Source organism: Amia ocellicauda, chromosome 14 (assembly GCF_036373705.1).
Source record: "Amia ocellicauda isolate fAmiCal2 chromosome 14, fAmiCal2.hap1, whole genome shotgun sequence".
NCBI classification, from domain to species: domain Eukaryota; kingdom Metazoa; phylum Chordata; class Actinopteri; order Amiiformes; family Amiidae; genus Amia; species Amia ocellicauda.
The window spans coordinates 12,920,939-12,933,485 of record NC_089863.1 but is presented as its reverse complement, the minus strand read 5'-3'; the positions used below and the strand labels follow the sequence as shown (position 1 = coordinate 12,933,485).

At 38.9% G+C, this 12,547-nt stretch overlaps 1 protein-coding gene across 2 annotated transcripts; it reads left to right on the top strand.

Annotated features, from left to right (window-relative positions):
- Window positions 1–1,902: 1,902 nt before the first annotated feature.
- LOC136768748 (SLAM family member 9) lies at window positions 1,903–10,873 on the top strand. Of its 2 annotated transcripts, XM_066723107.1 has the most exons (6): window positions 1,903–2,255; window positions 5,225–5,545; window positions 6,133–6,411; window positions 7,102–7,242; window positions 7,974–8,032; window positions 8,499–10,873. In XM_066723107.1, exons 1-6 carry the CDS (start codon window positions 2,207–2,209, stop codon window positions 8,604–8,606), a joined length of 957 nt encoding a protein of 318 aa, XP_066579204.1. In that variant the 5' UTR covers window positions 1,903–2,206; the 3' UTR covers window positions 8,607–10,873. The 2 variants fall into 2 exon arrangements, 1 of the variants encoding a protein (XP_066579204.1); XR_010822024.1 differs by lacking the exon at window positions 7,974–8,032.
- Window positions 10,874–12,547: the final 1,674 nt, after the last annotated feature.

Sequence of the window (12,547 nt, the reverse complement as noted above, 5' to 3'; positions counted from 1 at the left end):
GGTGGGGATGCTCCTGCCATCCCTCTTCCACCACTACCACTTCGACCAATGCAGGCCACACTCCCTTCTGATACAGCCATGTCTTTAATTCTCCCTTTCTCTTTCACTCTCACTCTCTCTCTTTCTCTCTACTCCATATCCAAATAAATTTGAGGGTGGATGCAGGAGACAGGAACATGGGGCAACAGCAGCTCCAACTTGGCTCTCTCTAGCCCGCTAGCGCCCCTGAGCCCTGGCTGTTGCCCAGTCATACTGTCTCCCTGTAAGCCCCAACCCTAATTAAAACTAAAAAACTGTCCTCTGATCTTTCTCTCTCCGATGCTCACTTGTTGCTCTCCTATTGTTCTGTCTCTCGTCTCTTTCCTTCCTGCGGCTTTTAACTCCATCATCTACCCGAATGATGGACAGGTGTGGCATTATAGGACAAGGGAATCCTATTGCAGCTGCATCCTCAAATGGCAACAAGTGCACTCAAGGGGGGAATCAGGGCTTCTGTAAGCATTTTTTTTTCAATTAATTCAAACATAATGGGAAAATATCTATTAATTTGCCCCCTGTCAGCTCCCAAGACATAAGGAACATGAAACAACATGCCAGAAAGCAATCACTCATAGAAGCTGTACTGTTTTAGGGAAGGCTAAAATGATGCCTTACATCAGACATAATCCTAACCTGTTCTAAAATGTTAGACTGAAATGGAGAATCTGTGCCTTATGCTACAAGCATAAGCAGAATACTTATGCAATTTACAAATATGGTTTCAAAATCAGTAATGGCCCCACCCTATAAGTAATTTCATGATCCTCATATTAGATATTTAATATCCCTATCTGAGTGCAGGATGAACAAAAAATTAAGCCACCTGTTTTAAAAGCCAGATAAATTCATTAAAACTAACATATACCACTTTACATAAAATAGATAATAATTCACATATCTCGGTTTCTGTGTTTGTCCTCATATCCTGTGTGGCTTGTGCACCCCTTCATGTTCTTTAGTTTTATGTTGCTTGTTTTCTTGTTGGTCTTATTGATTCTTTAAACAGATCTGCACAATCAGAGTTCAGCTCACTTCCAGTCTTTGTGCTAGCAAAGCAAAATACACCCCATGAAGAACCTTTGACTGGGAACGCACAAATCTAAACCTTCGGAAAGTATTGTGTGTTTTTCTTTGGGCCTCTAGCATGTTCTAAATGACATTCTACCTCTTCAAGTTTATCTTCAGGGTAACACTTTAAAGTAAGTCCCCTTATAAATGCTTTATGAAGCCTTAACAGATGATGAAGAAATAATTTATAAAGAATGATCAAATAAGTTACAAACATGAACAAATACTTTATTATTGCCATTATTTCTATTTTATAAAGCACATTACTAAGGATTTAATTATCACTTATCACTATAACCATTAATAAATGCTGTTTTTAATGTTACCAAAACCATTAATAAATTTGTATATTAATAAAACAAATTAATGCGATTGTGCAAGCAAGTTATAGCTGTAATAATTAACCATTCTTTATAAATTAGATATTCATCATCTGCTAAGGCTTCATAAAGCATTTATACGGGGACCTTATTATAAAGTGTTACCTCATTGTTCCTACTTGATACTGAACCACTGAACAACAGCTTAAGTCCATTAAAAAAATATATACAATTTGTATAAATAAATGGCAATATTCTTACCCTAATCAAAGGGGTTATAATCAGCACCTGATTAAAAATAAATACATTAAGTCAATACCTAATAGTCTCATGTTAACGCAGATAATCTGCTGCTTTTCTATGTTCTGAATTCATACTTCTTTGGCCATAATTTCCTGTTCACTTCCTGTGACAGCACAGTTGGACCAATCAGGTTGTGTGTGGTTTTAACCTAATGCTTTTGCTCAATCTTGCTCAAGTTGTATATGCCTTTGACAGAAAACTTTGACAGAAAAAACTAAAAACTGTATATAGAAGAGTACAAGAGAGAAGAATCTGACTAACAATAAGCTTTCACAGAGTGCAGGGTTATAGTTTTCTAATAACTTACTGCTCAAAACTAGTTTCATGTCCTGTGAAGAAAATTATGAACTGTCAAAATTAGTTTAGTTCTTGTGCTACATATATGCATGAACGGAAGTGTGACATGCTATGAAAATACTTTAGAACTAAGAGCTATATCTGAATAAGGAAGTAACTCAGACTGTCTTCTTTCCAAAATGGCAATACGGCTATACATTTTCTTGCTCCTTTCTTATCCACTGAAAAGTAAGTTTCTCTATTTTTATAGTTTTTATTACTATGGTTTAGTTTAGGATTCTGTATTTAGTATAGCAACCTAGATATATCATTCTAGTATGTTTGGGGACAGAATATGTTATTTTTTTTCATTGCCTTTAGATGCCTTTTCAATTTCAGTGAATTTTTTGTATAATTATTATTATTATTATTTTATTTTTTATTTTTTATTTTTCTTGGCAGACGCCCTTATCGAGGGCAACTTACAACATAAGTGCAAAACAAAGTGCAAAAATACAGTTTGGTAAAGGCATCAAAAAATACAAATTCAATTTACATAAAACATAGCAATTCAAAATATAATACATTTTACAACTTCCAATTTACAATTTACACAGGCAAGTACAGTAAGTGAGGTCCTATATCCTGGATGGTAAAAGCTAAGTGCTGTCAAGATGTAGGGTCACAGTCAACGGCTACAGGAAAAGGAGCAAGGAGGAAAACTAATCGAAAACACAAGAAGCATAATAAAACTGTGAAGTGCTATCTAGCAGGGATAGAGGACTAATATTACAAGTGCTGTCGGAAGAGATGCGTCTTGATAAGCGCCGGAATGAGGTCAGGGACTCTGCTGTTTTGACTTCGGTGGGCAGGTCGTTCCACCACTTAGGGTTCAGGGATGAGAAGGAGCGGCTCTGGAGGAGGAGAGTGGAGAGGAGGCAGAGTTAGTCTTCTGGCACTGGAGGAGCACAGTGGTCTGGAGGGGATGTATGGAGAGATGAGGGACTGAAGGTAGCTTGGTGCAGTGTGGTTGAGACAGCGGTAGGTGAGGGTCAAAGTCTTGAACTGGATGGGTGCCGGTATCGGGAGCCAGTGGAGGGAGCGGAGCAGTGGAGTAGCGTGTGTGAATCGGGGCAGAGAGACACCAGACGAGCCGCAGAGTTCTGGATGAGCTGGAGTGGCGGGTAGTGGACGCGGGCAGGCCGGCCAGGAGGGAGTTGCTGTATCCAGGCGGGAGAGGACCAGTGACTGGACGAGCAGCTGAGTCGAGTAGTCGGTGAGGAAGGGACGGATCCGGCGTATGTTGCTCAGGAAGAATCTGCAGGTGCGTGTTAGTGTGGTGATGTGCTGGGTGTAGGAGAGCGCAGGATCAAGCAAACAGGCCATCATGCACGGTCAGACTCAGATGCACCTAGACAAAGGGGGCAGCACCTTTCACCATGAAGTATGGGTCACCGCCATCCAAGAATCTTTTATTCTAGGGTTAGAATACCTCCGCTCCCTGCACTGGCTCCCGATAGCGGCACGCATCCAGTTCAAGAATTTGACCCTCACCTACCACTGTCTTGACCACACTGCACCAAGATACCTTCAGTCCCTCATCTCTCCATACATCCCCTCCAGACCACTGCGCTCCTCCAGTGCCAGAAGACTAACTCTGCCTCCTCTCCATTAGCAGAGTCCCTGACCTCTTTCCGGCGCTTACTCAAGACGCATCTTCCGACAGCACTTGTAATATTAGTCCTCTATCCCTGCTAGATAGCACTTCAGCTTATTATGCTCCTCTGTTTCTTGATTGTTTTCCTCCTTGCTCCCTTTCCCGTAGCCCTCGTCTGTAACCCTACATCTTGACAGCACGTCCAGGATATAGGAAGTCTTTTACTATACTTGTGTAAATTGGAACTGGAATTTGTAAATTGTATTTTGAATTGCTGTATTTTAGCTAAGTTGAATTTGTAATGATTGATACCTTGTACTTCTCTGTATTTTTGCACTTATGTTGTAAGTCGCCCTGGATAAGGGCGTCTGTCAAAAAAAAAAAAAAAAAAAAAATAATAATAATAATAATAATAGGGTTAGGTTTTCTGCAGCTAGCCGGAGGCCTGCTTGATCTCCAGACTCGCACCATCCGCTTTGGAGAGGGAATGGTCCTCCCTCTACAGGTCCACCAACTACAGAAGCCGGAACAGAGTATGCCCGGAAACTCCAGAACTGGCTGGAGATGGCCCACCAGTTCTCCCGGTATCAGCTGGGAGCTGCAGGAGTTCGTCTATAGAGGGGGTACGACCTCCACTGTAAGGGTCCGCACTTCAGGGACGGGGACCTGTTGTGGGTCTTCAGCCCAAAGCGGGTGAAGAGACACTGCCTGAAGCTAAACAGCTAGTGGCTGGGCCCCTGCCTGGTGGTGGAACGGTTGGGGGAAGTTGTGTATAGGGTTCACCTATCGTGGTCAGCTTCCTGGACCTTCCACCTGCTGCCCCTTGTCCCATACCTGTCCACCTCAACTCTCCATCTGGTGGAGGGGGCCTGGTTCTGCCACCTGTGGACATTCCCCTCTGCCTGTTCACCCTGCCTTGACAGACAGACCTGTGTGTAGTTTATAATATCTTAAGGAAAAAGGGGGTAGTGGATGTACCTCTTAGAAAAGATTAATAAACAACAACTTTGTTTTGGAAACCTCTGTTTCGAGTGCTTTCATATAAAACATGAAAATTATAATATATGCATGCATATACAGTATACTTCGAAAAGTGTGTTAAACTAATACAACACAACAACATAACAAGTAGGAAATGAAGGAATTGAATGCAATATTAAGCAGCATGTTAAAAAAAGACATACAAGCTGGATCTTTGTTAACTTCTGATTATATGTGTGGTGCTACTTAGTGTATGTACTCTGCTTGTCTGGTTTGTCTTGAGAATTACTCCATTATTTGAAGTTTGGGTTTCTTATTGACTTTTAAATCTTTATAGCTAACATGTTCATTACTTTCACTTTCTCTGCCCAGTCTGATAGCTTATGTAATTCTTATTTTTATTAAATTGTGCATGATAATTCATAGACATATATTCATCAACATCAATTGTTACCCAAACAATAATTATCAGCTGGAGATATTTAGGACATTAATGAGGACAACTATACATCTAAAGGAAAAATCTACAGCTCAGTGAGTAGGGTTGATATGAATAATGGATATCTCTTTCCATTTTCAGATACTGGAGCTGAAGAAAACATTGACCTGTACAGATTAGAAGGAAAGTCTGTCTGCCTTGATGTGAAAGGACATGATCAGTCAGCATTCAGAAAGTTTACTTGGTATTTCAACAAGACTAACCTCATTGTGGAATATACAAATAGCAATGGGATGTTTGAAGTTATACCGAAATATGAGGGGAAGGTGGAGTTCCACAAGACTAATTTCTCTTTAGTCATCAGTAACCTACATGTGACAGACAATGGAATCTATACAGCACAAATAAATGATTTAAATGGACAAAATATCGACATTATCACATACAAATTAATCATCCAAGGTAGGTGCTTCTAATTCACAGATGTTTTTTGGGAGTTTTATTGCATTTTAATGGAATTTTGCAAATGCAGGACTAAGATTGTAAAGGAGATTGCAGTCACAGCAGGACTGATTTACCTGGCTTTCAGGCATACAGCCAGAGGATCATCATTGTGACTTTCTGACTTTCAGTGGCATTAGGATCAGTACAGTGTGGGCTGCAGCCTGATGTCTGACACTTGACTGCCCTCCACTGTCTAACCTGGGCTAATGCTTAGCTCAGAATAGTATCTGGGAATTATCCATTCTTTGCAGACCTCTGGGCTTCCCCTTACATCTCTCTTTGCCTCTGTGAGATAAGTCTGCACTCTATGAAGGTTTCATACTGAGGAGGAACCTTACATAATTCTGATGAAGAAAAAAAGCCCAAATGAACCCCTTACTAAGAAAACAATCTCAATAGAACAATCTAAGGAATCACTGACAGACTTTTACTCTGCAACTGCACTAGATTCCACCAAATTCATGTTCCAGAATAACTCACCTCACAATTTGGCCAGTTGTGAATTAGTTTTCTTAAATCGTTTTTTGTTTGTGTTTTCCTTTCAGAGAAGACGTACAAACCACAATTTAATGTTAGTTACAATTTTTCCACAAGTGACACATGCAATGTCAGTGTGACCTGTTCCAAAGACCAAGCCACTTCTGTTACCTTCATCTGCAATATCTCTCAGTGCAGTGAGGACACAGTGAGCTACACCAGGTCACCTGCTCTGCTCATGGACGTCTATACAGATGGCAGCTCTATTGTGTGCAACATGAGTAACCAGGTCAGCTGGAGCAACAGCACAGTGGAAGTGAAAGATGTCTGCCCATTAACAGAAACCAGTACGTAGGCTAGATAAGAATCTTCTTCTTCTTCTTTTTATTATTATTATTATTATTATTATTATTATTATTATTATTATTATTAATTATAAATCACTTTGCTTAATATTTTGGCAGATTTATGCTGTCAGGTCACAGATTTAAATCTTATAAAGGGTGCTGAAGAGTAATTTGAAGATCTAGCTAATTGAACTCCAATCTCACCCAATAATAATAAAAAAGAACACTAAAATGATATCTTAATTTGACTTTTTGCTACCTGTTCCTCTTAATAGGACTCAACACTTAAGCTGAAGAGAGAGGGTTCAGCTATTCTGGCGGAGAACCATATCCATATTAGTGCCATTGTATAAATTCGTGCACACAAGCATTAACACGGGGATGGTTAACTCTGGTCATGGAGAGCTGCAGGTCTTACAGGTTTTTGTTCTAGCCAGATCGTTAACTGGTTAATTGAACCAATTATGGGTCTTAATTAGGCAAAATGTCCCTGTGTTCGAGGTATCCATTGATTAGTAATTTAGAGAGGCCTGGAAAACCTGCAGGATTGCAGGTCTCCAGGAACAGTCTTGGCCACCCCTGCATTAACACAATCTATCTGTTGATGAATTGCTCTCAACATACCTCTTGCAGTGCAGAGTGATTGTGTGCATTTTAGTTTTTATGCATTAGATACTTTTGTCATTTCAGGAGAGAAAAAATATGCACCAGGTGACAATATTGTTGTCTTGTCAGTCCTGATTATCGTCATTGTCATTATCATTATCATTATCATTATCATAATTTGCAAGAATCATCATCATCATTGTCATCATCATCAACAACAGAGAGGTATTTAAAATCTTTTCAATATCTATACAACCTGAAATGTTTCATACAGACAACAGAGCTGAGAAAAATAAGAGGACTTTGTTTTATATAAACACTGAAATTATCCCTTAATGTTGTCATTGCAACACCCAATAATTGTTTAGCACTTATTAGTATTGAACAGACTTGTAGTTGCCATACTCTGTGTCCGAGTCCAAGTCACCATGGCCCGATTCCAGGTTGTGGGTTTGGGGTCCGCAAGGAGGTGCTAGAGTGTCTGCGGCAAAATGCCCCCTTAAACAAAACGAAAATACCACCAGCGCCACCCCCCCTTTGCACATTTTTACCTTCAGCAACACCCCGGTGTCTCGCATGTTTTTACTATCAGCAGTAAGTGGGGGTCCTCAGCCAAAATCTGGATGGCAAAGGGGTCCCTGTCTCAAAAAAGTTTGGGAACCCCTGGATTGGACCACGATATTAAAATCGAACCCTTGTTTCAATAAAGTGCAGTGCAGTTTTCTATGGACACAATCCTGACTGGATCTCTGATTCACATGTCCCTTCACTGCTATGGGATATTATTCTGGGTGTTCTTAAGGGGAAAGATTGCCACCTACTGGTCAACATAGCCCTTCCAAAAGCAACCCAGTTTTTTTTTTTTTTTTCTGAAATGCACATTCAGTATTTTTACTGAAATTGTTACAATATATGTATTGTGTTTAACTTGGTATTTATATCTGTGAATTGAACAGGAACAGTGCAGGAAAATGATATTAACACATTGTATGCTTCTGTTGAAAATACGTCACAGGTATTATTATTATTGTTATTATTATGATTATAATTTAAATGATCACATGCACTCAGTTTGGTGAGAAACCAGATTTTTTTGTTGCTTTGGGACAAGAGTTCTGGAACACTAGAGAGAGAATCAATTGATATAAACTGTATGTGTGATATCTCATCAGTACTACCACTTCAACAAAATGTAATTTTAACCTGGTCATTTACAATTTTGGAAAATAATATTCTCTAATTATTTTGCAATACTATTTTTAAAATGTTGTTAATGATGATAGTGATGATAATATTAATAATAACAACAACAACAACAACAACAACAATAATAATAATAATAATAATAATAATAATAATAATAATAATAATAGTCTATATTAATTATAATGAATGTAGAGTTTTGGTGGATATGTAAGAAACTGAAAATGTGCACTATTGATGAAATTACTCAAATTTTACTTTTTGTTTTACTTTAACAGAGAACCACCTCCCCCAACTCAGTTCAGACTGAATATGCATATGTGGGAGCAAAACAGAGGAAGCACCAAACGGATGCAACAATCTATGCCACCATACAGGCCACTTAACAGCTGTCCTTAAGCAACATCTGTTAAGAAATGTGATGCATCAATTGCAACCGCCTGCTTGCTTCAGAGATGTACAACCCCTATCCAGGGGGTCACAGTCTCTCCAGAGTTTTCTTCCAGCTCAGCCCTTCTCTGTCTAATTCAACTTGGGTTTATATGGACCAATTTGTCAGCATTTACAATTTCAATAATGGATACTTTCCAGAGAGACCTATTGAATGTGCTGGACTTCTGCCCTAAACGACCAGAGATGTGCTGCACTGGGATCTCAATCAGCACCTGTTAGACTGTCACATCAGCCAAAATCCACTCTTTCCACACCTTCTGAATACATGAGACAATCAGCTGAATGAGGTAATCTGATTTACTTCAGTACCATATAAAAGTGACTTCACAATATTATTTTCATCTTACGGATTGTTGGTGATACCGCACCTGCACTGTGAAATGTATGTGTCATATCTGCTCAAACAAGACTGTTGTGTTTCACAGAAGCTTCAGTTTGCTGTCTGTGAAGCTGCTTTTGAAAAATGATATTTGTTACTATATATTTTTAAAACATGTTGCAAACTTTGGGATCAATACAATTACATTAGTAGTGTCTGTGAGACAATTGCCTCAATATAGTGTTATTTAAGGAATTTAAATCTACCTTTCTTCTCCGTTACCTGCATTATTTCAAGCAGGTACTCTGAACCACAGTTTTGGACATTACTTTACACCAATATGAAATAAAAACATAAAGTTTAAAAATGAGAATAGAATTGAATGGTGTAATTTTAGGCTTTGTTGATTGTTTTGAAAATAATAGAGAATGACTCAAGTTGTTTATTATTTGTATTTCTATAATTGTTTGAAAGAATACATGCATGGACTTACCGTTCTTACTGTAAATGCGGGGATTTAGGTTTTTTTATTTATATGACTTGGTTTTATGTATTTTGTTTTTGCAAGGGAGCAAGTAGTATTTTCTGTGCAGTATAATTATATTAGTATTTTAGGATGAATTAATTTTAGAATGAAAAGTGAGATAAATATTTACTTGTCAACCTAAAGTTCAAGTTTATTAATGTTTTTTTTAATTATTATTTCTACATTAGTTATCCTTGAATTAATACTTGCAATAATACTCCAATTAATCTTGGCCTCGTGCAGCAGTTATTTGTGTATATCTATCTATCTATCTATCTATCTATCTATCTATATATATATATATATATATATATATATATATATATACACACTCAGCAATAAAATAAACGTCCTCTCACTTTCAACTGCTTTTATTTTCAGCAAACTTAATGTGTAAATATTTGTATGAACATAAAAAGATAAGACATAAACTGAACAAGTTTCACAGACATGTGACTAATAGAAATGGAATAATGTGTCCCTGACCCTGGGGGGGTCAAAGTCAAAAGTATCAGTCAGTATCTGGTGTGGCCACCAGCTGCATTAAGTCCTGCAGTGCATCTCTTCCTCATGGACTGACACAGATTTGCCAGTTCTTGCTGTGAGATGTTACACCACTCTTCCACCAAGGCACTTGAAAGTTCCCAGACATTTCTGGGGAGATTTCACCCTCTGATCCATCAGGTCTCAGGCATGCTCAATGGGATTGAGATCCGGGCTCTTCGCTGGCCATGGCAGAACACTGATATTCCTGTCTTGCAGGAAATCACGTCCAGCGAAGGTGGGTTTTGTGCCAATAGGTGATGTTGTTGCCGGTGATGTCTGGTAAGGATCTGCCTTACAACAGGCCTACAAGCCCTCAGTCCAGCCTCTCTCAGCCTATTGCAGACAGTCTGAGCACTGATGGAGGGATTGTACATTCCTGGTGTAATTCGGGCATTTGTTGTTGCCATCCTGTACCTGTACCTAGGTGTGATATTTGGATGTACCGATCCTGTGCAGGTGTTGTTACATGTGGTCTGCCACTGCGAGGATGATCAATTGTCCTTCCTGTCTCCCTGTAGCACTGTCTTAGGCATCTCACAGTACAGACATTGCAATTTATTGCCCTGGCCACATCTGCAGTCTTCAAGCCTAAGACACATTCACGCAGGGACCCTGGGAATCTATCTTTTGGTGTTTTTCAGAGTCAGTAGAAAGGTCTCTTTAGTGTCCTAAGTTTCAACTGTGACCTTAACTCTGTAAGCTGTTAGTGTCTTAACGACCGTTCCACAGGTGCATGTTCATGAATTGTTTAAACACTGTTTTAACCCTTTAAAATAAAGATCTGTAAAGTTATTTGGATTTTTACAAAATTGTCCGGATGTGTCCTGAAAAAGGGACGTTTATTTTTTGTTGAATATATACACTCACCTAAAGGATTATTAGGAACACCTGTTCAATTTCTCATTAATGCAATTATCTAACCATCCAATCACATGGCAGTTGCTTCAATGCATTTAGGGGTGTGGTCCTGGTCAAGACAATCTCCTGAACTCCAAACTGAATGTCTGAATGGGAAAAAAAGGTGATTTAAGCAATTTTCACGCACAACCATTTCTAGGGTTTACAAAGAATGGTGTGAAAAGGGAAAACATCCAGTATGCGGCAGTCCTGTGGGCGAAAATGCCTTGTTGATGCTAGAGGTCAGAGGAGAATGGGCCGACTGATTCAAGCTGATAGAAGAGCAACTTTGACTAAATTAACCACTCGTTACAACCGAGGTATGCAGCAAAGCATTTGTGAAGCCACAACACGTACAACCTTGAGGCGGATGGGCTACAACAGCAGAAGACCCCACCGGGTACCACTCATCTCCACTACAAATAGGAAAAAGAGGCTACAATTTGCACAAGCTCACCAAAATTGGACAGTTGAAGACTGGAAAAATGTTGCCTGGTCTCATGAGTCTCGATTTCTGTTGAGACATTCAGATGGTAGAGTCAGAATTTGGCGTAAACAGAATGAGAACATGGATCCATCATGCCTTGTTACCACTGTGCAGGCTGGTGGTGGTGGTGTAATGGTGTGGGGGATGTTTTCTTGGCACACTGTAGGCCCCTTAGTGCCAATTGGGCATCGTTTAAATGCCACGGCCTACCTGAGCATTGTTTCTGACCATGTCCATCCCTTTATGACCACCATGTACCCATCCTCTGATGGCTACTTCCAGCAGGATAATGCACCATGTCACAAAGGTCGAATCATTTCAAATTGGTTTCTTGAACATGACAATGAGTTCACTGTACTAAACTGGCCCCCACAGTCACCAGATCTCAACCCAATAGAGCATCTTTGGGATGTGGTGGAACGGGAGCTTCGTGCCCTGGATGTGCATCCCACAAATCTCCATCAACTGCAAGATGCTATCCTATCAATATGGGCCAACATTTCTAAAGAATGCTTTCAGCACCTTGTTGAATCAATGCCACGTAGAATTAAGGCAGTTCTGAAGGCGAAAGGGGGTCAAACACAGTATTAGTATGGTGTTCCTAATAATCCTTTAGGTGAGTGTATATATATATATATATATATATATATATCCTATCATAATACTTTGTTGTATTTCACACATGAAATAGGTGGGTAGAATAAATCCAAATTCTGCTCACTCCATTAAATTTCAATGTAACTCAAAACATGAGTATATTAATTCATAGTGTTATCTTGTTAGGGTACCAACACAGTTTAAAAAGCAGATGTTTTATTTGTGTATTGTAAATAAATACAAATACACGTCTTTAAATGTACTATTCCAATGTATTTTGTTTAAAAGCATATTAGAGAACCACCAGTTGAAGAAGTGTAAAAACCTGTATTACAAAAGGAAATGGATGGATGTTTAGATAGATGTTTAGATGCTCCAAAAATAAAAATAAAATTGTTTAATCTACCTTTTTTATTATATTAAATATTTAAATGTATAATGATTAATAAGATTATTTTCAGAAACATAATCAGGCTGGGGTGTGAAGGTATTAAAAACCTTA